Source organism: Theropithecus gelada, chromosome 11 (assembly GCF_003255815.1).
Source record: "Theropithecus gelada isolate Dixy chromosome 11, Tgel_1.0, whole genome shotgun sequence".
Classification (NCBI taxonomy): domain Eukaryota; kingdom Metazoa; phylum Chordata; class Mammalia; order Primates; family Cercopithecidae; genus Theropithecus; species Theropithecus gelada.
Window position 1 is genome coordinate 70735708 of NC_037679.1, and position 26498 is coordinate 70762205.

At 44.4% G+C, this 26498-nt stretch overlaps 1 protein-coding gene across 2 annotated transcripts in view; it reads right to left on the reverse strand.

Annotated features, from left to right (window-relative positions):
* BRAP (BRCA1 associated protein) overlaps positions 1–26498 on the reverse strand; it is a 45787-nt gene that overhangs the window by 18366 nt on the left and 923 nt on the right. For both annotated transcript variants that reach the window (XM_025403406.1, XM_025403407.1), the window contains exons 2-8: positions 24251–24412; positions 22733–22931; positions 20079–20268; positions 12907–13020; positions 7417–7565; positions 1705–1780; positions 325–463 (exon numbers count right to left, since the gene is read on the reverse strand). In XM_025403406.1, coding sequence (XP_025259191.1) covers positions 325–463; positions 1705–1780; positions 7417–7565; positions 12907–13020; positions 20079–20268; positions 22733–22931; positions 24251–24412 — 1029 coding nt within the window. The remainder of the gene's footprint in view (positions 1–324; positions 464–1704; positions 1781–7416; positions 7566–12906; positions 13021–20078; positions 20269–22732; positions 22932–24250; positions 24413–26498) is intronic.

Genomic DNA, 26498 nt, shown 5'->3' on the forward strand with positions numbered 1-26498 from the left:
GAAAAGTGTCTCACTTTTAACTCTGACAAAATTTTTGTTTTTTTCAGATCAAATTTAAATGCTTTATAATATTTCTTTAAAAGTGTCAAATCATTTGAATTTTAGAGGGGAGGGAGAAAGGAAGAATGGAAGTATTAACTCCCTTTATAATGTGTATGATTCAAGCCATTCCTAGAAAAATAGTGCCCTCAGGGAAACTGAGAATTTGGGTTTGCAACAGCTGTCAGAAGATGACATTTCAAGCTGGGAGGGAAAGTGAAGAGGTTGCAAAGGCAAAGTTTCCACACAGAATGAGTCCAAATTAGAAAAGAGAGTGGTGTTCACCTCCAGCATAGTCCCAGACTCGATGGTTGGTAAGCTGCATGGCATACGTGTGCTGTGTTTCCTCAAAGTGCTTATAAGCATGTCGACTGACATACCGTCCACATCCTATGTGGCCGCATATTAAACAAATCCAAAGATTCTGCCGGAAGAGGTAAGATCTTAATTAGTTAAATAAAAGTAAGTGATCTGGCCGGGTGCGGTAGCTCAGACCTGTAATCCTAGCACTTTGGGAGGCCAAGGCAGGTGGATCACCTGAGGTCAGGAGTTTGAGACCAGCCTGGCCACCATGGTGAAACCCCCATCTCTACTAAAAATACAAATATCAGCTGGGTGTCATGGCTGGTGCTTGTAATCCCAGCTACTCAGGAGGCTGAGGCAAGAGAATCGCTTGAACCCAGGAGGTGGAGCTTGCAGTGACCCGAAATCATGCCATTGTACTCCAGCCTGGGCGGTAAGAACAAGACTCCGTCTTAAAATAAACAAACAAACAAACAATCAATCCAGCTCACTCAGAGTGGGAGGGGGCCTGAGGCACAAGAAGACAGAATTGCTGGTCTGGCACAGTGGCTCACACCTGTAATCCCAGCATTTTGGGAGGCTGAGGCAGGAGTATCGCTTGAGCCTAGGAGTTTAAGACCAGTTTGAGAAACATAGCAAGACCCCAACTCCACCAAAACAAAACAAAACAAAACAAAAACACTAGGCCATGGTGGCACGCACCTGTGGTCCCAGCTGCTTGGGAAGCTGAGATGGGAGGAAGGCTTGAGCCCAGGTATTTGAGGTTACAGTGAACTATGATTATGCCACTGCACTCCAGCCTGGGTAACAGAATGACACCCTGTCTCAAAAAAAAAAAAAAAAAAAAGAGAGAAAGAAAAATCTATTCCTACAGGAGCCTGATTAAATGTATGTTTAAAACCCAACAATCAAGGATGCTTTTTTATGGGTCATTTTTTTGCTGATTTCTAAGAAGCACTTATATGAACAGCAAGAAAAAAATTCACAATTCATCAGTAAAAGCCTAACCCTTTCAAAAGTGCAAAGAAAAAAGGAATAAATTTAGCTCAGGAGTAACATAATTTGTGTATTCATGTCTTGCCCGACCCTAGACAAAAAGAAAAAAAATCAGTCTCAAAACTTTAAAAGAATTTAGGCTGGGTGCAGTGGCTCACACTTGCAATCCCAGCACTGTGGGTGGCTGAGGTGGGAGGACTGCTTAAGACCAGGAGTTCGAGACCAGCCTGGGCAACAGAGTAAGCCCTGTCTCTTAAAATATAAAAAAAAAAAATTAAAATAAAGAACTTAAGTCATACCAGGCAGAAGAAAACTCATGACAATTAAAGCTGCGTTCTTTGTTCTTTTCCATCACCCATTACTTACTTCCTGAACACCACACTCAAAACACTTATTTTCTTCTACTGGCTCGGGCGTTTGACAGTACCGGCAAACAGGACACCTATCCAGGACACCAAAAGATAATGGTGCAGGTTAAATATAAATGACAGCTGTTACAGAACCCAAAAGTCAAACACTGGATTTTATATCCTCCTCCTCTTATATGCTATTTTTATCATAACTAAGGAAATCACTTAAAATATACAAAATAAAAATATACAAAATCTTGATAAAACAGAGAAGAACAGAGAAATTGGAATCTGCCTCATGTCCTTTTCTGCTCTTCTGTCTAAAAAGGTTAGATGATCAAAAAGCTAAGTATTTGCAGGTTACAATTAGGACTTCATTTCATGTCTGATTATTTATAATGGTTTTTTTTTTTTTTGAGACAGAGTCTTGCTCTGTTGCCTGGCCTGGAGTGCAGTGGCGTGATCTCGGGTCACTGCAACCTCTGCCTCCCAGGTTCAAGTGATTCTCCTGCCTCAGCCTCCTGAGTAGCTAGGACTATAGGCATGCGCCACCACACCCAGCTAATTTTTCTATTTTTAGTAGAGATGGGGTTTCACCATGTTGCCCAGGATGGTCTCAATCTCTTGACTTCATAATCCACTGGCCTCAGCCTCCCAAAGTACTAGGATTACAGGTGTGAGCCACCGCTCCTGGCTTGTATTTTTTTTTTTGAGACGGAGTTTTGCTTTTGTTACCCAGGCTGGAGTGCAATGGTGTGGTATCGGCTCACTGCAACCTCTACCTCCTAGGTTCAAGCAATTCTCCTGTCTCAGCCTCCCGAGGAGCATGTGCCACCACACCAGCTAATTTTGTATTTTTAGTAGAGACGGGGTTTCTCCATGTTGGTCAGGCTGGTCTCGAACTCCCAACCTCAGGTAATCTGCCTGCTCAACTTCCCGAAGTGTTGGGATTACAGCCGTGAGCCACCATGCCTGGCCTATAATGTATTTTTACTCCAAACAACCTGCCTTATCCCCATTTCCCAAAGATTTAAATCATTCAAAAAGTACCCTGTCTTCTCCAGGTTGCTCCTAAGAATTGGATTTAAAATCTGTAGTAAAAAACAAAGTTTTTTTTTTTTTTAAAACACAGTCCTGCTCTGTCACCCAGGCTAGAGTGCAGTGGCGCGATCTCAGCTCACTGCAGCCTCTGCCACCCAGGTTCAAACGATTCTACTGCCTCAGCCTCCCAAGTAGCTGGGACTGTAGGCGTGCACCCCCATGCCCAGCTAATTTTTGTGTTTTTAGTGGGCATGAGGTTTCACCGTATTGGCCATGCTGGTCTTGAACTCCTGACTTGAAGTGATCCGCCCACTCGGCTTCCCAAAGTACTGGGATAACAGGCATGAGCCACCGCACCTGGCTAAACACAAGGTATTAATATACTTATTGAAATGCACATGATATCTCACTGCACCATGAACATCACGTGGAAGGTATCAGTGCTCTATCAGGCATTCATGTCTCAATTTACAAAAAGCCAATACAAAGTTGAAAAAGTCCATTAACAGTTTTCTATTATACTCCACATAATTAATGTTAGGCTGGGCACGGTGGCTCAAGCCTGTAATCCCAGCACTTTGGGAGGCCAAAATGGGTGGATCACGAGGTCAAGAGATCGAGACCATCCTGGCTAACACTGTGAAACCCCGTCTCTACTAAAAAAATACAAAAAACTAGCCGGGCGAGGTGGCAGGCGCCTGTAGTCCCAGCTACTCGGGAGGCTGAGGCAGGAGAATGGCGTAAACCCGGGAGGCGGAGCTTGCAGTGAGCTGAGATCCGGCCACTGCGCTCCAGCCTGGGCAACAGAGCGAGACTCTGTCTCAAAGAAAAAAATAATAATAATAATGCTAAATACTAGTCATGAGTATTTTTGTCAGATGGGCAACTAGGACAGAAAGTGGGTTATAGCTGAGGCTGATTGAACTGGCACCAGGAAGAAACAATTTTCAAGATATAACTAGTGGCTGGGCTCGGTGGCTCACGCCTGTAACCTCAGCACTTTGGGAGGCCGAGGCGGGTGGATCACCTAAGGTTGGGAGTTTGAGACCAGCCTGACCAATATGGAGAAACTCCGTGGTGGCGCATGCCTGTAATCCTAGCTACTTGGGAGGCTGAGGCAGGAGAATCGCTTGAACCCGGGAGGTAGAGGTTGTGGTGAGCCGAGATTGTGCCACTGCACCCCAGCCTGGGCAACAAGAGTGAAACTCCGTCTAAAAAAAAAAAAAAAAGATATAACTAGTAACAGTTTGTTACCCAACTGAGTAAATAAAACCAAGAAAAGGGAATAAACAGGAAGAACACTAAGTGTGCGTCACAGATGACGCAGCTCTATCTGCGTAAAAGAAAGGAAAGGATCTAGTCCACTTCTTCCTTCAGCATCAGAAGAGAAGGCAGAAGACAAACTCAAAGAAAGAAATGGTAGCCAGAAAGCAGAATGCAGTCTTATTAGAGATGGAAATTGGTTTTGTCTCATTCCTTCGGTCTGTGTGGTGGCTGTGAAAGTGGTTGAAAAAGAAAACAGGCCAGGTGCAGTGGCTCACATCTATAATCCCAGAACTTTGGGAGGCCAGGGGGCGAGGCAGGAAGATGGCATGAAGCCAAGTCTACCCTGGCCAATGTAGAGAAAGCCCTTCTAAAAACAACAATAACAACAACAACAACAAAATTAGATTTCAGAACTGGTTCTGAAATCCAATTCTCTACACTGTGCCCAAATGATCAAAATGATCTTTCTGAAATGTAAATATGATCTTGAAAAGAAAAAAAATTACAAAAATAAACTTATAAATAAACAATTAGCATTCTATGATATACCAGATCATCTGTCTACTAAAAAATAATCAACAGTTTATCAGCCAGGCACAGTGGCTAATGCCTGTAATCCCAGCACTTTGGGAGGCTGAGGTGAATGGATCACCAGAGGTCAGCAGTTCGAGACCAGCCTGGTCAACATGGCAAAACCCCATCTCCACTAAAAATATAAAATTAGCCAGGTGTGATGGTGCACGCCTACAGTCCCAGCTACTCGGGAGGCTGAGGCATGAGGACTGCTTGAACCCGGGAGGTGGAAGTTGCAGTGAGCCGAGATCGCGCTACCGCACTCCAGCCTGGGTAACAGAGTGAGACTTTGTCTCAAAAATAATAATAATATTAATAATAATAATAATAATTAACAGTTTATTAAATTCTTCCTGCCTTTCTCTGCAAAAAATAATTTTATCTTATTTTCCTAATGAGATCTTTGGGAGCTCTTCCCAGAATGGCCTTCTCTGACATCTCTCTGTATCAAAAAGACGAACACCACCTCCTACTGCAGCCCTTCCTGAGTACTCCTGGTTAGGGATGCCATCACTCTCTCTTCCAATCTCCACCCTGAACCACATGCATTTATGTACAAGTGTAAACTCTCTTAGACCAAACCACCCCAAAGAGGACCTGAATTTGCTTCCTCTGTCTCAGCATCTCTCACAGTTCTATGCTTATACCAAGGCTCAAAACTCACTAAATGAACTGCATGATTTTGAAGGCAAATGGCCTGTCTTACACCCCATATGAGAGGTTGAATTTTAGTCCCAGTTCCGGCATTCTCCGGCCATGACACTTTTTGCTTGCAAATTCTTATCTCTGGGCCTCAGTGTCCTCCTCCTGTATAAACTCAGGTGGTTGGAAAAAATGGTCCCTGAGGAAACTTCCAACTTTAAAATGCTATGGTTCTAAAACAGTTAATTTATATCAAAAGGTATACTGGGGATGGGTATCGTGGCTCATGCCTATAATCCCAGCACTTTGTGAGGCCAAAGCAGGAACACTGCTTGAGCTCAGGAGTTCAAGATCAGTCTAGACAACATAATAAGACCCCATCTCCATAAAACAAACAAAAAAACAATTAGCTGGGTGTGATGGTGCACACCTGTAGTCCCAGCTATTTGGGAAGCTGAGGTGGGAGGATCACTTGAGCCCAGGAGTTTGAGGCAGCAGTGAGCTGTGATCATACCACTGCACTCCAACATGGGTGACAGAGCAAGACCCTGTCTCAAAAAAAAGTAAAAGTGGAATGGTGGGGAACAAAGAAGTGCCTAGAACTTAACTGGTATAGCGGATGGACTGAAGATACAGATAAACACTTTAAGGAATGCACATATCTCAGTATGGCTTTGTTCAAGGCAACTGGACAATTCCTTGAAAAACTCCCAAATGACACCCAAGAATTGACTGAGAACTCCATGGAATTGGAGCAACACGCTTGTCCAGCTAAATAAGCAGGGCAGTGATAAGCTGCAGAAACCCAGTTTATTTATCCTTAGTGTCCACCAAGCTCCTCCTGTGTGCCACATCCCCTACCAGGTATGAGAGGTACAGCAATGAGCAAGCAAGGCACAGCCCCTGCTCTGTGAAGCTGACATTCTTCTTCCAGCCACCAGGCCACTTGTGGGTAGACAAAGATTCCTGTAGACTTTCACCCCTCATCACTTCCGTGCTTGGGAACATGATCTTCCCCTTCCCCCACTGCCTTCTCTGGGTTCTGCTCTTTACCCAGCTTAACTCCTAATTATCCTCCTGGAGATGCCGCTTCTCAGGCGGTCCTGGCTTCATTAGGGCCCCAGTTCTCAGTCCCAGTGCTGCACACTGCTCTTCTGTAACACTGGTTATGGCTGTGATTTATTTACTTGTGTGATTTCATTCTGGGTTCTCCTCTGTGCTGGGAAATCCAGAAGGCCAGCATCTGATACACCTTTCTGGTTAAGTCCCACCGTGCAGTCTGCAAAGGGAGCAACCACCCTGGATTTGGGGGTAAAAAAAAGGTACAGGCCTCACCTGTTCTTTGTCTGTAGTAACATCACCTATGACTAAGACCTGGTACGTTGGGAATCAGGAGACTGTAGAGTAGATCTCATACTTAGTAACTGCTATTTCTACTGGCTGCCAAGCCATCAAGAGCCCAGTAGAGCTAAAATATTAGGCTGCTGTAGCCCAGCTGATAAGAAGCCCAGAGTGAATGGCAGACACCAAGTGCAGCTGATACAAGAGATTCCAGATCTAGATTTCATTGCAGCATGAGAGCCTCAAACTAAGCTTTGCTTTTTTTTTTTTTTTTTTTTTTTTCACTCTCTGGCTCTTGGAAGGAAAGAACAACTCATGCTGCTTTGGGGAATTCCACAAGGGTTCAGAATCAGCATACAAAAAAAGGACTTGGTCTCAGAATGCTGATTCCCTGAACTTAGGATACGGAAGGAGAAAAAGGACCTCTTGAATAAAGTCAAATACTTGGAATGGTTCATTTCTGCTGGTGGCTCTTTTTATTTTTATTTATTTTTATTTTTTATTTTTTTTGAGACGGACTCTCGCTCTGTCGCCCGGGCTGGAATGCAGTGGCACGATCTCGGCTCGCTGCAAGCTCCGCCTCCCAGGTTCACACCATTCTCCTGCCTCAGCCTCCCGAGTAGCTGGGACTACAGGCGCCCGCTGCCATGCCCGGCTAATTTTTTGCATTTTTAGTAGAGATGGGGTTTCACTGTATTAGCCAGGATGATCTCGATCTCCTGACCTCGTGATCCGCCCGCCTCGACCTCCCAAAGTGCTGGGATTACAGGCGTGAGCCACCGCGCTCGGCCCCTGGTGGCTCTTTTTAATTCTGGGAAGGGTTACAATGGGCTTGTACACAGTGGGGTTCGGCCCCTGCACTCACGTGGTGTCGTCCCAGCGCTGTAGACACTGGCTGTGGAAGCTGTGGTTACATAACGTTGTGAGGATGCCATTCACAGACTCGTCCATGCGCTCCAGACACACCGTGCACTTGGGGAGCTCAGTCAGGTCCATCACTGGGAGGCTGGCGCCCTACAGGAAACACCTCACATAAACCTTACTCTTCATCTACCAGCAATACTTTATTTTTCCTTCTTTTTTTTTTGAGACAGGGTCTCGCTCTGTCACCCACACTGGAGCCCAGTGGCGCAATCATGGCTCATTACAGCCTTGACCTCCCAGGCTCAAGTGATCTGCCACCTCGGACTCCCCGGTAGCTGGGACTACAGGCATGAGCCACTGTGCCAGGCCTTTCTTCTTTTAATATTAATTTTCTAGTTGCTTTTTTGACTCCTGGCAGGATATCCTCAATATCATTGCTCTAAGCAAATAATTTAAATTGGTAATATTTTCATTCATTTATTCATTCATTCAAGAAACACGCAAGTACCTCCTATATTCCAGCACTGTGCCAGGTATTGGGAATACAGTGGTGAATAAAACAAAGATCTCTGCCCTCACAGAACTGACATTCCAGGAAGGGAGACTGCTGCCAAAACCTTAACATATAAATCTCAAATGTGACCAGACTCCTAGCTCAAGCTCTAAGTGTCTATGACTATAATAGAATACAAAGGAACAAAAGAATAGCTAGACCTGAAGGATTTTTCCATAAAGTTATAACTTAACACTTTCTTTTTTTTTTTTTTTTTGAGACGGAGTCTGGCTCTATCTCCCAGACTGGATGGAGTGCAGTGGCGCGATCTCGGCTCACTGCAAGCTCTGCCTCCCGGGTTCACGCCATTCTCCTGCCTCAGCCTCCCGAGTAGCTGGGACCACAGGCGCCCGCCACCTCGCCCGGCTAGTTTTTTGTATTTTTTAGTAGAGACGGGGTTTCACCGTGTTCGCCAGGGTGGTCTCGATCTCCTGACCTCGTGATCCGCCCGTCTCGGCCTCCCAAAGTGCTGGGATTACAGGCTTGAGCCACCGCGCCCGGCCAACTTAACACTTTCTACTCAGTGATAACAGCACCAACAACACTGATTTTTCTTTATTCCCTCATTTGACAGGTAAAGATTGAGCCCCTGCTATGTGCAGCAGACAGACACTGTTCTAGGTGTGGAACAGTGGTGAGCAAAAACAGATTCATTAAGTCCAAAAAACAGTCAGTTCCTGTCCCCACACAGCTTAGAATCTAGTGGAGGGAGAGACAAAAATCAAATTAAAAAGCAAACAGTACAGGAAGCCACAACAGGGTGTGAATTACGGGGCATGACAGTCTAGATGGTCAGGAAAGGCATTCCTAAGACATTGCTTGACTTGACGTTTCCAACCAGAAGAGGAGAAGGAATTACTTAGGCAAAGGTCGGGGAGCACACACTTATGGACAGAGAAAAAGCACATTAACCTATAGTCCCTGAAGAGTAGATACTTACAGGAAATCTCTCAAGAAGCCACGTTAAGAAAGGAATCTCTAAAACTGAGGCCTCGTGCAGCATCCAGCACAAAGGATGCCCAATTTTATCACGTCAAATTTTTTTTGAGTTTGACAAATTTATTGGTATTTTAGTAAAGACATTCATCTCAGTTGTTTCTCTCTCCCAGCTTGACCTTAGGTTAATATTTCATTTGGGTCAAGAAAAGAGTATGTAGGAGAGTTATGTTAACAAACAGGAAAATGGACAAAAATGGATAGTTTGCCTACATTAAAGTAAGTTAAATTCATGTATTTTGATATAATTAAATCATGTAAGAACTAAGAGTTCTATATACATTTCCATTGTTTTACTTGGGGCTTATTCTAAACTTAAATGCTAGTGAACAAGTGTTAGGAATACACACAGCATGCTTCTCTGGAGTTATTACCAACTAAAAGAGCTCAGCGAGCAGTTACCACCAATAAAACAGTCTGAAGCTGCCTCCAAATATAATATTGTAGGAGTTTTCAAGGAAATTTTTATACTGTATGCTTCTTTTGTGACTATGCTTTTAAAAATGTGTTTAACTGTCACATTAAGAAAGATGCCAGGCAGGGTGGCTCACACCTGTAATTCCAGCATTTTGGGAGGCTGAGGCAGGTGGATCACAAGTTCAGGAGTTCAAGATCAGCCTGGCCAAGATGGTGAAACACTGTCTCCACTAAAAATACAAAAAAATTAGCCGGGTGTGGTGGTGGGTGCCCTGTAATCCCAGTTACTTGGCAGGATGAGGCAGAGAATTGCTTGAATTTGGGAGGCGGAGGTTGCAGTGAGCTGAGATCGTGCCACTGCACTCCAGCCTCGGTGACAGAGTGAAATTCCGTCTCAAAAAAAAAAAAAAAGCATATGCAATACAAAATACAAAACAAACACCCTACGATACACAAATCTCACAAAGCGTATGTGGTGAAATTCCAAAAAAATGTTTGAAGATGCATTTTCTTTCCTTCTATTCCAGTATCTAGCATGTGCTTTTTGAGAGGCCATTTATTATTTTATATATACATTTAAAATAAATCACGTAATTTTACTAGTAAGAAAGCCAGGTCAGCATGGTGGCTCACACTCGTAATCCCAGCACTTTGGGGGCCAAGGCAGGCAGATCACGAGGTCAAGAGACCAGCTTGGCCAACGTGGTGAAACCCGTCTCTACTAAGAATACAAAAATTAGCTGGGTGTGGTGGCACGTGCCTGTAATCGCAGCTACTCAGGAGGCTGAGGCAGGAGAATCGCTTGAACCTGGGAGGCATAGGCTGCAGAGAGCCAAGATTGCTCCACTGCACTCCAGCCTGGGTGACAGAGCAAGACTCCATCTGGGTTGGGGAGGAAGCCAGTAGTTAAGTTCAATTTAAACTGGATTTCACAAGTTAGTAATTTAAGTCTTTAGACAAAGTTAAAGAAAGTGCATCTTCTTGTTTTCCATCTTCATACAATGTTAAAATTTTTTTTTTGGTGTTTATACTTTTAAATAAATAAAAACAGTCAAATGCTTAATATGTACATTTAATTTTTTGGTGGTGGTAGTTCGTATTTTAAAAGAAAAGCTTCCTTATGATTTGCCTCAAGTTCTGGTGGAAATGTTTACAGCAACTAGTTAATAAACAAAAAACAAGAGAAGCACATTCAAACTACTGATTTACTTTGGTAGCAAATCGTTTTTCTTTGAAGACTAATGAAGATACACAAGACCCATTAAGGTGAAGTGGGCTATTTCAAATATTCAACAGGTTACATTTTTAAAAAATTCTTTATTTTAATTATTTTTTAAATCTCGGTTCACTGCAAGCTCCGCATCCCGGGTTCATGCTATTCTCCTGCCCCAGACTCCCGAGTAGCTGGGACTACAGGTGCCCGCCACAATGCCTGGCTAATTTTTTGTACTTTTTTTTTTTTTTTTTTTTGAGACGGAGTCTCGCTCTGTCACCCAAGCTGGAGTGCAGTGACCGGATCTCGGCTCACTGCAAGCCCCGCCTCCCGGGTTTACGCCATTCTCCCGCCTCAGCCTCCCGAGGAGCGGGGACTATAGGCGCCTGCCACCTCGCCCAGCTAGTTTTTTTGTACTTTTTAGTAGAGACGGGGTTTCACCGTGTTCGCCAGGATGGTCTCGATCTCCTGACCTCGTGATCCGCCTGTCTCGGCCTCCCACAGTGCTGGGATTACAGGCTTGAGCCACCGCGCCCGGCCTTTTTTTTTTTTTTTTTTTTTTTTTTTTTTTTTGAGACGGAGTCTTGCTCTGTCACCCAGGCTGGAGTGCAGTGGCACAATCTTGGCTCACTGCAAGCTCTGCCTCCTGGGTTCACACCATTCTCCTGCCTCAGCCTCCCAAGGAGCTGGGACTAGAGGTGCCTACCACCACGCTCAGTTAATTTTTTTTGTATTTTTAGTAGAGAAGGGGTTTCACCATGTTAGCCAGGATGGTGTTGATCTCCTGACCTTGTGATCCGCCTGCCTCGGCCTCCCAAAGTACTGGGATTACAGGCGTGAGCCACCGCGTCCGGCCAAAAAAAAAAATTCTATTAAGAGCTAAACATCTGTATCCACTGATAGCAATGCAATACCTAGTTTATGATGTCTTGAAACAAAACAAATGCGTATAAGCAAAAAAGCTGCATTGTAATTTTATCTAAATTTACTTTCAGTCAATAGTTCAGCAACATTTTCTTCCCAATGCAATACTCTCTGTCTCCATAAGGCTGTTCCTGGGAGCCAGACAAGTTTAGGTAATAAGCGAGTTAAGAGAGTAACTGCTTGCAGTTTTAAACAGCCAATAACGTTTTGCTTCTCTCTTTTTTGAGACACAGTTTCGCTCCTGTTGCCCAGGCTGGAGTGCAATGGCGTGATCTTGGCTCACCGCAACCTCTGCCTCCTGGGTTCAAGTGATTCTCCTGCCTCAGCTTTCTGAGTAGCTAGGATTACAGGCATGCGCCACCACGCCTGGCTAATTTTGTATTTTTGGTAGAGATGGGGGTTTCTCCATGTTGGTCAGGCTGGTCTTGAACTCCTGACCTCAGGTGATCTGCCCACCTTCGCCTCCCAAAGTGCTGGGATTACAGGTGTGAGCCGGTAATGGCTCACTATAGTCTGGACCTCCCCCGACTCAGGGGATCTTCTTGCTTTAGCGGCCCGAGTAGGTGGGACCAAAGGTGCTCAGCATCACACCCAGCTAATTTTTGTTATTTTTTGTCGAGACAGGGTTTCATCATGTTGCCCAGCCTGGTCTCGAACTCCTACGCTCAAGCGATCCATCACCTCAGCCTCCCAAAGAGCTGGGATTATAGGTATGAACCACCACGCCCAGCCAGGGTGATCTTGTCTCCACAAAAAATTTTAAAAATTAGCCAGGTATGGTGGTGCACGCTTATAGTCCCAGCTACTGAGGAGGCTGAGGCTAGCAGATGCTTGAATCGGAGAGATCGAGGCTGCAGTGAGCCAAGATCATACCACTGTGTTCCAGCCTAGATGACAGAGCGAGACCCTGTCTCAAAAATAAAAGGCAGAAACAAGAGTTAGGAAGACAATTAAGGGTTACTATTGAAAACAAAAACATTTATTTTCAGCTTCAGGCTTCACTGATCTAGAATTGATAAACACTCAATTTCAACAATGCAGTATCATTTTTTCTTTTTTTTACGTTTTTTGAAATTTTAGAAAATGAGATGAAATTCAATAAAATTCTCTATTTTAAAGTGTACAGTTCATTGGCTTGTAGTATATTCATAATGTTGTGCAACTGTCACCACTATCTAATTCTGGAACACTTCCATCAATTCCAGAAGAAATCCTGTATACTGTTAGCAGGCACTCCCCATTCGTCTCTTCCTGCAGCCCTGACAACCACCAGTCTACTTTCTGTGTCTATGGACTGGCCTATTCTGGGTATTTCACAGATACCTTAGCACTCAATTTTATACCAATCTGATATATTTTAATTAAACATAGGAACAATTCACACTTACATCTTCAGATTTGAGCACTTCAGCTCTTTCCACATACACTAGCTGGCAAACATCATCTTCTATTGAGTTGAACTGGCGGCCATTGCATGCCATGTAAAAACTATCTGCATCAGCCTATGTACACCAATGGGGAAAAGGAAAAAAATTAAGACAGATACCCTGAAAATCTGCTTTATATTCAATATGCATGGCTCTATTCATTCTCGTCAGCTTTAAAATTTATACATAGGAGAGAAAGCAACCACCAAAAGTCACATCTACTGAAGCTGATTGGTAGGCAAATCGCACTCTGTAAGTCAATAGTCTATGTTTACAGTATTTCCTGGGCTACAACAGAGTTTTTACTTGAATTGGCAGAAGGTACTGAAGTGCAACAAGCTGAAAGCTGGTACAATTTTAATATTCAACAAGCAACAGTCAACATTTCCCTTAATAGCATTTTTTTTTTCCCTCTAGTCATCACTTGTGCAGCTGCAAGTAAATACTCATTTCTGCAAAGCCTGGAACCAAATAAGTGACGCTTGTTATGAAAGAACTCTTTAAGGAAATGTCAGCATTGGGCTGGGCACGGTGGCTTAAGCCTGTAATCCCAGAACTCTGGGAGGCCGAGGCGGGCGGATCACCTGAGGTCGGGAGTTTGAGACCAGCCTGACCAACATGGAAAACCCTGTCTCTACCAAAAATACAAAATTAGCCAGACATGGTGGTCCATGTCTGTATTCCCAGCTATTCGGGAGGCTGAGGCAGCAGAATCGCTTGAACCCAGGACGCAGAGGTTGCAGTGAGCTGAGATCGCGCCATTGCACTCCAGCCTGGGCAACAAGAGCGAAACTTCGTCTCAAAAAGAAAAAAAAAAAAAATGTCAGCATTTATGTTAGAAAAAAATAAAAGACCAGGGGAAGTGGTATGAGATGAAAAACCAACTACTCTTTAATAAACCAAATAAGTCTTAAACCGCCACCTAGTGTCCAATACCAAAAGCAAAGCTCTTGGTCAACGTCAAGAAGCCCAAGATGGACCAGCCTTTAAAATACTAACAGTCGCATTCCCTAGCGGTAGAAAATGGCTGAAATGTGGAGAAACAGCCCCCATGAGGCAAAGTTGCAAAGGCACATGTGCGTCTATGAAATGGACACAGGTAAACAGAACCTCCTAGTCTAGCCTTAGTAGAAAGCAACAGAGATGACTCTAGTTTTTAAACTCAGCCAATTTTCTGAGGCAAGCAGGGAGGCCAAGGCTTGTCTGGATTTAATTCCCACACAGGCATTAGCTCAAACAGAGAAAGTTGTGTGCTTTGGCCCTACCAACATTGACAGGCTGCTTCTGGGAATTCTGCAAAAGGAAACGCTGCATCATCAACCTTAACGAAGAGATTCAGTGCTGCACCAGGCAAAAATAGTCCTGCCTGTCCACCCTCACAAGGTTCTGAATCTCACAGACACTGTAAGCTTCTCGGTAGCTTTTAATTCCCCTCTGATGAGGTAAATGAGGTAATTGTGAATTCTTGATTACTTATGCTTCCCCCCAACATTTTTTTTTTTTACACCTGAGATAGAGTCTCACTGTCACCCAGGCTGGAGAGCAATGGCACAAGGTCAGCTCACTGCAACCTCTGCCTCCTGGGTTCAAGCAATTCTCCTGTCTCAGCCTCCTGCATAGCTGGGATTATAGGCATATGCCACCATATCCAGCCAATTTTTTGTATTTTAGTAGAGATGCGGTTTCACCAAGTTGCCCAGGCTAGTCTTGAACTCCTGAGCTCCGGCAATCCACCCGCCTCAGTCTCCCAAAGTGCAAGGATTACAGGCGTGAGCCACCGTGCCCGGCTACTTATGCTTTCTTAACATGACCAAGTGAGCTAAGCAGCTGAGGAAGGGTGATCAATTCTGAATGTACTTTTATTTTGGAGGGGCAAATTGGCGGCAGGTTGGGGTGGAGAGACTTTACTTAAGGAAATAATCAGTGTATTGAGCATAGCGCATTTTAATCTCAAAATGTTTTATGCCAGCTGTTGGACAAGAAGCCTCTTTAATACTAAGAGGTTACAACCTAATATGGCTTCCCCCATTCTTCAGGAGCAACAACTTCTTCTTGAAATGCTTTTGGCTGAGTAAGCAGCAAGATCAGCACATGGATTCACCAGGAGAAAACCGACTGTCTGAAAGTCAGGGCCTTCTCTCATCTCTTCAGAGCCTCAGGCACCACCAGGGGCTGGCAGAGACCTCCTGGGGTCTAAGCTCTGCAAATGCTCAGTAAATGACCAGGCCTCCTCAGAGGAAAGGATAAGACATGTGACCAAAACCATTCAATGAATTATTCCTTTCTGCTACCTGAGCCCAGGAGTGTGAGACCAGCCTGAGTGATGTGGGGAAACCCCATCTCTACAAAAAATACAAAAATTAGCCGGGCATGGGAGCGGAAGCCTGTAGTCCCAGCTATTTGGGGGCTGAGGTGGGAGGATCGCTTGAGCCCTCCCACCTCAGCCCCCAAAGGAGGAGGGGAAAGTTGCAGTGAGCCCAGATCGTGCCACTGCACTCCAGCCTGTGCAGCAGAGCGAGACCTTGTCTCCAAGTAAATAAAGAAATTAATAATTAATTAAATAAAATAAAAAAGGAAAAGAGGCATGTAGGTGAGTCGCCATGGTGGCCTAAACTAGGATGATTGTGGCAGAAATGAAAAAAGTAAAAAAAAAAAAAAAAAAAAAAGTACTTTTTTGAAACGACAACATCACTACACAGCTGAGATTTCCCAGTTAACATATTGATCTCTTCTTTAAAATCTTGGTATTAGAAATGTACCTTCTCCTGTTTATGTATTTTCTGAGCATCTGGTATGTGCCAGGCCCTGTGCCATGTATTAGGTAGAGAATAGGGAACAAAATTCATATGGTACCTACTTCAACTCACCACCTAAACGCACTAAACAAAAGCCTGAAGCTAACTGCAAAGAACATAGAAGAAACAGCTTTTATTGAAAATGTTTGCATTGTATGGACCCAAAACTTTAAAGAAACCTGGCTTTTGTTTCCTTCTAGTCTTTTGGTTTTATTGTTCTCTTCTGAGGATGAACTCAGAAAAAGACAAATCCATTATGATCAAGGTCCTTCACTGTCACAGGAATCAACTACAGAGTTGAGAACATACCTCTACTTCTCCAAGGAGGCGTCTGCTAAGGCTGTGGTAACTAAGCATGCATGTGAAAAGGAGCCAACATACTCTATTAAGTGGTCATCTGTCCTTTTCTGCCCCCCAAAACAACAAAATTGAACTTCCTTCTGCTTTTCCTATGTCCTGAAGAATTGTAAATTCTTTACCCAAAGACCAAGTTTCCTAACGGTCACACTACAAGTTTGTAAGCACAACCCCCCTGCTTTTTTTTTTTTTTTTTTCTTTAAAAAAATTTTTTTTAAGAGACAGGGTCTTGCCATGTTGCCCAAGCTGGTCTTGAACCCCTGGCCTTAAGCGATACTCCTGTCTTGGCCTCCCAAGGTGTTGGGATTACAAGCATGAGCCACCACACCTGGCCTCACAACTCTTCCAGCTAAAGCTAAGGCCAACAGAAATTCAAAAATTGCCAAAGATACAGAGAAGGCTTATGAGTCCGTAATTAAAAATCTGTGGTGAGGAAAAGAATAAAAACGTAGTTAGCTGCCCAGGCTATGGAGTTAGGCTGCCCAAGTTTGAACCCTAACTCTGACACCTACTAGCTGTTTAGCTGTGGGCAAGTGACATATCTGTGCCTGTTTCCTCAACTGTAAAATACACGGCATCTTTTTTTTTTTTGAGACAGTCTCGCTCTGTTGCCCAGGTTGGAGTGCAGTGGTGTGATCTTGACTCACTGCAACCTCTGCATCCCAAGTTCAATCGTTTCTTCTGCTTCAGCCTTTCAAGTGGCTGGGATTACAGGCGTGCACCACCACATCCAGCTAAGTTTTGTATTTTTAGTAGACATGGGCTTTTGCCATGTTGGCCAGGCTGGTCTCAAACCACTGCCCTCAAGTGTTCCACCCACCTCAGCCTCCCAAAGTGCCGGGATTAAAGGCATGAGCCACCACACCCAGCCAACATGGCATCGTTGAGAGAATTCAAGGAGACAATGCATGGAAAGCACTTGGCACAGGATCCGGTCTCTAGTAAGTGCTTCATAGTTGGTAGCTACTGAGCCCACTATTCTCATTACAGTCGATATTAGTTTAACTTCCAGTCTTACACCAAGAGGGTATTATTAGGTCTTAGAAAATCCTTGATGGGATGATAGGGATCAGTCCCTAAGATCCAGAGTTAGCAATAAACAATACAACTCATGATACCAAGATAAAGGGCTCTAGCCCCATGGGGAAGAACGTGCAGCAACCTGTTTCACAGTCACAGAAAAACATCTGTCAACTTGAGCCACCTTCACTTGATCAAAAGACAGAAGGGGAAGGACAGTGCAGAAGTACAAGGAAAATCCATTCACAGTAAATATTCACAGTATTACCTGCACATTATGAAGGGCAGTACTTGTTATAGGGAACTGTGTGGGTTTATTAAACAGGTGAGTGTGGTGCATTTGTAAGACTTCAGACTATTTTAAAAGCCTAAATGTTCTTGAACATTTTTGTCTGGGTCTTTTCCTTTGTTATCTGCTTATTGCCCTAGTTGTTAAGTAGAAACTATAACAATACTGCTGTCATCGAATGTCTCACAACCAACTGCCTCCCTTCCCCACACCTTCATCCCACTTCCTACTAGAAGAGGAACGCATCCCTGGAACTAAAAGTGAGGATGCCACTCTTGCTTGCCATTTATGTCTAGCTATGTAACCCTGGGCAAACCACTTATCTCCCTCTGCAGTCACCCCCCCCAATCTGTAAAACAAGGATAACAATACCATTTCCGCAAGGGATTGTAGTGAGGATTAAATGAGACAAAGCATATTGAACACTTAGCATAGTGAGTGATACAGAAGCCATCGATAAACGCTGGATATTATCATCGTTATCCTTATTATTACATGTGCTACCAGACTGATATGGCTCAAGGCAGGATTTTCTCATGTTTTGCAAAGCTCCTTGGCAACCTTGGAAGGCTTTCTGACGGTCAGTGAAAGGAGCTATTCAAGTGCTTTTCTGTTCTTAATGTCAACTTGTAAACTTTAAATCTACAGGATAATTGAAACGTGTTTTAAATGTCTCCCTAAATGATAGGGTACTTTCTAAAGATAAAACATATTAACTGTGTACTCTCTTGTAGACAGAACTCCACACTAAAGCTTCTCTCTGGGGCTCACAGAACAGGTACACTCTTCCACTTCATTAAAAAGACAATGAGGCCAGGCATGGTGGCTCACGCTTATAATCCAAGCACTTTCGGAGGCCGAGGCGGGCAGATCACCTGAGGTCTGGAGTTCGAGACCAGTCTGACCAACATGGAGAAACCCCGTCTCTACTAAAAATACAAAATTAGCCAGGCGTGGTGGTGCATGCCTGTAATCCCAGCTACTCCGGAGGCTGAGGCAGAAGAATGGCTTGAACCTGGGAGGCAGAGGTTGCTGTGAGCCAAGATCGCACCATTGCACTCCAGCCTGGGCAACAAGAGCTAAACTCTGTCTCAAAAAAAAAAAAAAAAGAAAGAAAATGAAAGAAGTGGGGTTAATGGAAAATAATAAGATGGTGTTAACTTCAAAAAGTTTGGGAACTACTGCTTTTCTGGAATAGTTACCACTTGTTTAAAAAAACAAGCAGGGGCCGGGCGCGGTGGCTCAAGCCTGTAATCCCAGCACTTTGGGAGGCCGAGACGGGTGGATCACGAGGTCAGGAGATCGAGACCATCCTGGCTAACATGGTGAAACCCCGTCTCTACTAAAAAAAATACAAAAAACTAGCCGGGCGAGGTGGCGGGCACCTGTAGTCCCAGCTACTCGGGAGGCTGAGGCAGGAGAATGGCGTAAACCCAGGAGGCGGAGCTTGCAGTGAGCTGAGATCCGGCCACTGCACTCCAGCCTGGGCCACAGAGCGAGACTCTGTCTCAAAAAAACAAAAAACAAAAAACAAAAAAAACAAAAAAAAACAAAAAAAACAAGCAGGCCGGGCATGACGGCTCATGCCTGTAATCCCAGCACTTTGGGAGGCTGAGGCGGGTGGATCACGAGGTCAGGAGTTCGAGACCAGCCTGGCGAACATAGTGAAACTCCGTCTGCATTAAAAATACAAAAATTGGCCAGGCGCGGTGGCTCAAGCCTGTAATCCCAGCACTTTGGGAGGTCGAGATGGGCGGATCATGAGGTCAGGAGATCGAGACCATCCTGGCTAACACGGTGAAACTCCATCTCTACTAAAAAATACCAAAAAAACTAGCCGGGTGAGGTGGCGGGTGCCTGTAGTCCCAGCTACTTGGGAGGCTGAGGCAGGAGAACGGCGTAAACTCAGGAGGCAGAGCTTGCAGTGAGCCAAGATCCGGCCGCTGCACTCCAGCCTGGGCGATAGAGCGAGACTCTGTCTCAAAAAAAAAAAAAAAAAAAAAAAAAACAAAAATTGGCCAGGCATGGTGGTGCATGCCTGTAGTCCCAGCTACTCAGGAGGCTGAGGCAGGAGAATTGCTTGAACTCGGGAGGCGGAGATTGCAGTGAGCCAATACCACACCACTGCACTCAGCCTGGGTGACAGAGTGAGACTTCGTCTCAAAAAAGAAAAAAAAAAAAAAAAAACTAGGGTTTTTTTTTTTTTGAGATGTTGTCTCACTCTTGTCACCCAGGCTGGAGTACAGTGGTGTGATGTCAGCTTTCTGCAACCTCTGTCTCCTGGCAAAACCTTAGATTTCATACCGAATCTGATCTATAAAAAATCATGGGCATAAGGCCAGATGCAGTGGCTCAGAGCAACTGTAATCCCAGAACGTTGGGAGGTCAAGGCAGGAGGACTGCTTAAGGCCAAGAGTAGCCTGGAAAACATAGCAAGATCTCATCTCTACTGGAAAAAAATAAAAAAAAAAAAAAAAATACCATGGGTATACGTTATAATTGTATTTCTGCTAATGAAATTAGAAATACATCTAGAATTAGAATTATATCTTAGAAGACATATCAAGAATCTTAAGTGCAAAATGCCGTAAATCACAACAGCTACTATCATACAGTTTCAATAACACAGTTTCTGTGGCAAAGAGATTTTTAATAACTTTAATAACTTTTACCTGTGCACTAAACTTTATCAGCACCATATATTGGTTGGGAGTAGAGTCTCTGATGATTTTCATTTGTTCAATTACTTCATTAAATGGGGCGACAAACTTCATAAGGTCATGACTGGTCATTGCAGCAGGGACTGTGAGAATACACAGCATGGCACTGCGCCGCACATCTTCTTTTAAGGAGGTCATCTTACTAACAAAACAATAATTAGAGGGTCGTAAATAGATGAGGTATGGTTAAACAACAGTAGACAACTTTTATGTCCAAGAAAACAGGAAAAAATAAAATTTTAATATTTCATTAATGAATTGTTCTACATTATATCCCCCCACTGGACTTTTTAATCTTCACTTCAATGTTTATTATGGTTAGAAATCTGCATTAGGCAAATTTGCAGTGTTTTACTCTTATCTATGTTTGAATAATAATCTGTCACTGGTGGCTAGGCGCAGTGGCTCATGCTTGTAATCCCAGCACTTTGGGAGGCTGAGGCAGGCAGATCATGCGGTCAAGAGATCGAGACCATTTGGCTAACATGGTGAAACCCCATCTCTACTAAAAACACACAAAAAATTAGCCGGGCCTGGTGGCGGGTGCCTGTAGTCCCAGCTACTTGGGAGGCTGAGGCAGAAGAATGGCATGAACATGGGAGGTGGAGCTTGCAGTGAGCCAGATCGCGCCACTGCACTCCAGCGTGGGCGATAGAGCAAGACTCCATCTCAAAAAAAAAAAAAAATATCTGTCACTGATTAACTTAAAAGCACAACTCTGGCTATGGACCTCTCTTAAAGGGCCTAAAAAAAAGAGCTCTAAATATAAGAGAGTTCTCTATCTCTCTTTTTTTTTTTTCAGATGGAGTCTTGCTCTTGCTGCCCAGGCTGGAGAGAAATGGCATGGTCTCGGCTCACTGCAACCTCTGCCTCCTGGGTTCAAGCAATTCTCCTGCCTCAGCCTCCCAAGTAGCTGGGATTACAGACGTGTGCCACCACGCCCAGCAAGAGAGAATTCTAAACTATGAGGATGTAACTGAGTATTACAGGAAATGTTACCAAGTTGGGATAGCTGGAATAAAGAGGAAAGAAAATCCTCCCACAATGCAATTTGTTTTTTGAAATGCTGTAAAACTCACTTGACAGTTGTGATCCAGAATGGCTACCTGGGCTGGGTGCAGTGGCTCACACCTGTAATCCCAGCACTTTGGGAGGCTGAGGTGGGCTGATCACTTGAGGTCAGGAGTTTGAGACCAGCCTGGCCAACATGATGAAATCCCGTCTCTACCAAAAATAAAAAAATTAAAAAAAATTAACTGGGCATGGTGGTGTGCACCTGTGGTCCCAGCTACTCTGAGGTGGGAGAATTGCTTGAATTCGGGAGAGGAGGTTGCAGTGAGCCTGGATTGCACCACTACACTCCAGCCTGAGTGACGGAGTGAGACTCTGTCTCAAAACAAAACAAAACAAAAAACAAAATGGCTACCTGAATAGTCACTGTTTTCCCAGTAGGGATCCGGCAAATGAGTTAGCACAAGAACGGCCTTAAGGTATCAGCCACTGATAACCCAAGGAGGTAGTGGCTGGGCTTGTGGATTATCTAGCCAAATGCTTCCTTTCCTTGGGGCTCCAGCAAGCTTTATTTGAACCACAGAAAATGGTAAAAAGAGGTAATAAAATTGAAATGAGTTAACTGACTTCTTAGCAGCCTCTTCAGTAAAGATTTGGTGGGGACATGAGACTACAAAGATGCTGTGGATCATTTTCTTTGTCCTTTCAATTCCCCATCACCTTCCATGCCTATCTGCTAATAAAACATTTTCTGGCCAGGCGCGGTGGCTCAAGCCTGTAATCCCAGCACTTTGGGAGGCCGAGACGGGCGGATCACGAGGTCAGGAGATCGAGACCATCCTGGCTAACATGGTGAAACCCCGTCTCTACTAAAAAATACAAAAAAACTAGCTGGGCGAGGTGGCGGGCTCCTGTAGTCCCAGCTACTCGGGAGGCTGAGGCAGGAGAATGGCGTAAACCCGGGAGGCAGAGCTTGCAGTGAGCTGAGATCCGGCCACTGCACTCCAGCCTGGGCGACAGAGCGAGACTCTGTCTTAAAACAAAACAAAACATTTTCCTGGCAGGGTGCAGTGGCTCACACCTGTAATCCCAGCACTTTGGGAGGCCGAGGCGGGCGGATCACCTGAGGTCGGAGTTCAAGACCAGCCTGGCCAACATGGTGAAACCCCATCTCTACTAAAAATACAAAAAATTAGCTAGGTGTGGTGGTGGGCACCTGTAATCCCAGCTACTTGGGAGGCTGAGGCAGGAGAATCACTTGAACCCAGGAGGCAGATGATGCAGTGATCCGAGATCGCGCCATTGCACTCCAGCCTGGGCAACGAGAGCGAAACTCCGTTTCAAAACAGAAAAAAAGAGAACATTTTCCCCACATATTCCCTTAAGTGTATCTACAGGCACTTCTTTTATAAGGAAAAGCTTTGACCCAATCCACAAGATTAATCAAATGTAAAACATCTGAGAATTCTCTAACACACAATACACAAAAGTATTATTTTGAACCTTAAAATACCCACTTTCCTTCAGGGCAAGAGACTACACTAAAGCAAAAAAAAAAAATTAGACTAACCCCCAAGAAAAAAGGATTTTCTTACTTTGTCTTATATAGGTGCATAATACCATGAACTATTTCAACTGACGGATTTCCACTGAAGAATGAAATCTGGTCTGGAAGCTGTTTGGATGGAGAATCTGGGGCAGTGTTTATGCATTCCTTACTGTGAACTTTACTTCTTTGTGCAGTGGGGGAGGCTTCTGAAGACTTCCTTTCTTCCACTGTAGTTTTTAGTTCATCTTTCACCAATTAAAAAATAGCAGATTATAAATGGATAGGACACATGCTCAAGGACTTGAACTAGATTAAAATTTCAAGTCAGAGGAATAAACTTTGATAATTATAATGTAATGCATTTAGAGCTATTACTTATAGAACAGCTGAGTTTATGAGAGTATCATACTTTAAAGCTCTCTTTGCCCCATAAAAATCTCATTAACACCCTCAGGAACTTAAGGATGGCTATTACATTTGGCAATACCATAATGCAAGCAGGTGTCTTCTATCATGAAATCCTAACTGGGACAAACATGCAGGGTTACTAAGTTTGAAATCCAAACCTACCAGTTCTGAACACCTCCATGTTGGAGATGTAGTACTATCTACACATCCACTTCCACAGATGAAATGAGCTGGCTGGCCAGGTGCAGCGGCTCACACCTGTAATCCCAGTACTTTGGAAGGCCAAGGCGGTCGGATCACGAGGTCAACAGATTGAGACCATCCTGGCCCACATGGTGAAACCCTGTCTCTTCTAAAAATACAAAAATCAGCTGGGTGTGGTAGCGTGCACCTGTAGTCCCAGCTACTTGGGAGGCTGAGAGAGGAAGGAGAATCGCTTGAAACCAGGAGGTGGAGGTTGCAGTAAGCCGAGATTGTGCCACTGCACTCCCACCTGGCGAGTGAGACTCCGCCTCAAAAAAAAAAAAAAGAAAGAAAGAAAGAAATGAGCTAGCAGAGCAGGGGAAGGCACAACATGTTTATATGGACACATTAATGATCTGCCACTGAACTAGGTGGTAAGAAATTCTCCCCAGTGGCCAGGTGTGGTGGCTCACACCTGTAATTCCAGCACTTTGGGAGGCCAAGGAAGGCAGATCACTTGAGACTAGGAGTACAAGACCAGCCTGGCTAACATGGTGAAACCTTGTCTCTACTAAACATACAAACATTACCCAGCTGTGGTAGAGGGCATCTATAATCCCAGCTACTTGGGAGGCTGAGGCGGGAAGACTGCTTCAGCCCAGGAGGCGGAGGTTGTAGTGAACCGACATTGTACCACTGCACTCTAGCCTGGGCAACAGAGACCCTGCCTCAAAAAAAGAAAAAAAAGTCCCCCCCGCACTGAACTGAACTGTCAACCCTGACTGTTAGGATTAATTTGGAAGAAATATTTAGAAACACTAAAATGTGGCTTAACAGTGTCATATAAAGCACCCAGGCAGTGAAAGATAAAAGTATGCTAGATGTTGAAATCATAGGCTCATTAAACACCATGTATAAAATAGGCAAGCAGGGTTCACATTACAAAAGAGAGTCCAGGGTTTTAAAAGCATACCTGGGTTGGACTTCATGGTCTCAATGATCACATCTGTCATTTCTCGACGGCCGAGATGCTGATGGATAATTGCTACTTTCTCTCCTGGTGACTTCCCTTCTAAACAAGCTACAGCTGAAGCGAGTGTCGTCTTTTTTATCTCCTCATCAGACATTTCCCCGGCTAAAGAATACATGAATGATTAATACAAGGTAATAAAACAAGCTCCTCTCTGTTCTCTATTCCTCCATCATTAGGTTTCCCTTTTCTTTCTCCTGCCTTCCGCCAAGATGATAAAAAGCCTTTGTAGTATCCATCTCACTCACCTCTGGGACCACTGCAGTACCCAGCAAACAGTCAATAAGCAGCCAGGACAATATACTCAGAAATGCAGGGCTGTTCTGAAATCATGCACTTTATTTTTATTTTTTGAGACAGAGTCGCACTCTGTCACCCAGGCTGGAGTGCAGTGGCGTGATCTTGGCTTACTACAACCTCCACCTCCCAGGTTCAAGTGATTCTCCTGCCCCAGCCTCCCGAGTAGCTGGGATTACAGGCACGCGCCACCAAGCCTGGCTAATTTTTGTACTTTCAGTAGAGATAGGGCTTCATGTTGGACAGGTTGATCTAGAACTCATGGCCTCAAGTGATCCGCCCACCTTGACCTCCCAAAGTGCTGGAATAACAGGTGTGAGCTACTGCGCCTGGCCCGAAATCATGCACTTTAAAGCAAATTGCCAAAGGGGGAGCCTTAGAGAAGGTTCAACAGTGATCATGCCCAGAAGAGCTAACATTTTAGTAACACCTGATAAAATGAAATTGTGTTCAGCCCAAAATGAAGATATCAAGTCCATTAATAAACAAAATTTCGGCCGGGTGCAGTGGCTCAAGCCTGTAATCCCAGCACTTTGGGAGGCCGAGATGGGCGGATCACGAGGTCAGGAGATCGAGACCATCCTGGCGAACACAGTGAAACCCCGTCTCTACTAAGAAATACAAAAAAAAAAAATAGCCGGGCGAGATGGCGGGCGCCTGTAGTCCCAGCTACTCGGGAGGCTGAGGCAGGAGAATGGCATGAACCCGGGAGGCGGAGCTTACAGTGAGCCGAGATCCGGCCACTGCACTCCAGCCTGGGCTACAGAGCGAGACTCCGTCTCAAAAAAAAATAAAAATAAAAAAAATAAACAAAATTTCAAAAACTTGTAGGGGTAGTCTTAAACATCCTGGATTATGCTCATGCCATGAAGCAAACCATGAAAATCTGTGATTACTGTCTTAAATCAATGAAACACATGAAAAGTGAAACGGTATTTGGAGGCTTAACTGAAATATCCCGAATATATGTTCTGTCAGGGCAGGGACAAGGCCTGTTTTGCCCACCACTGTATTCCCAGCACTTATACCACAGTGCGGAGCACATAGAGGAAGCTCTCTAAATATTTGATGAATAAATGACTACATGACTGACCCACGCGGATGTCTATGTGCGGCTAATATCAATTCAGCTGACTTTCAGAACTCAGAAGCCACTTTTAGCCTTTGGAAAGGTGCTCATAAGCTATAAAATCATATTCAATCTTTAATTTGCAGCTCCAAAGGTCATATCCTCAGGAAGTTTCCAATGACACCATCTCTACCTGACCCCATCCCTCTCTCCAAACCAAACACATCTTCTTGTAATAGTTTCCCAAACTGTTTCTCCTTTCCTTCACAGCACTTACCACAGTTGTAATTCTACACGTATTCTGCACTTATTTAAATAATGTTTCCTCCACGAAACTGCTGCTGCCATTAAAGCAGAGACCCTGTCCGATTCAGCACACAATAAAAGCTCCAGCAAATATGAGCGTAAGTTTTTTTTTTGTTTTTTGTTTTGTTTTGAAATGGACTTTATCTCTTGTCACCCAGGCTGGAGCGCAGTGTCACAATCTTGGGTCACTCCAACCTCCACCTCCCGGGTTCAAGTGATTCTCCTGCCTCAGCCTCTCCATGAGCTAGGATTACAGGCACCTGTCACCACGCCCAGCAAATTTTTGTATTTTTAGTACAGACAGGGTTTCACCATGTTGGCCAGGCTGGTCTCGAACTCCCAACCTCAGGTAATCCGCCCGCCTCAGCCTCCCAAAGTGCTAGGATTACAGGTGTGAGCCACCGCGCCCGACCAAGTATTTCTTGAATGAATGTTATTATTAGTTAATTATCTGAGGACCAAGGAACAGAGCCAGAGCTGCATTCCCCACTAAGGAGCTTCCTTGTGTTACTGATGTGA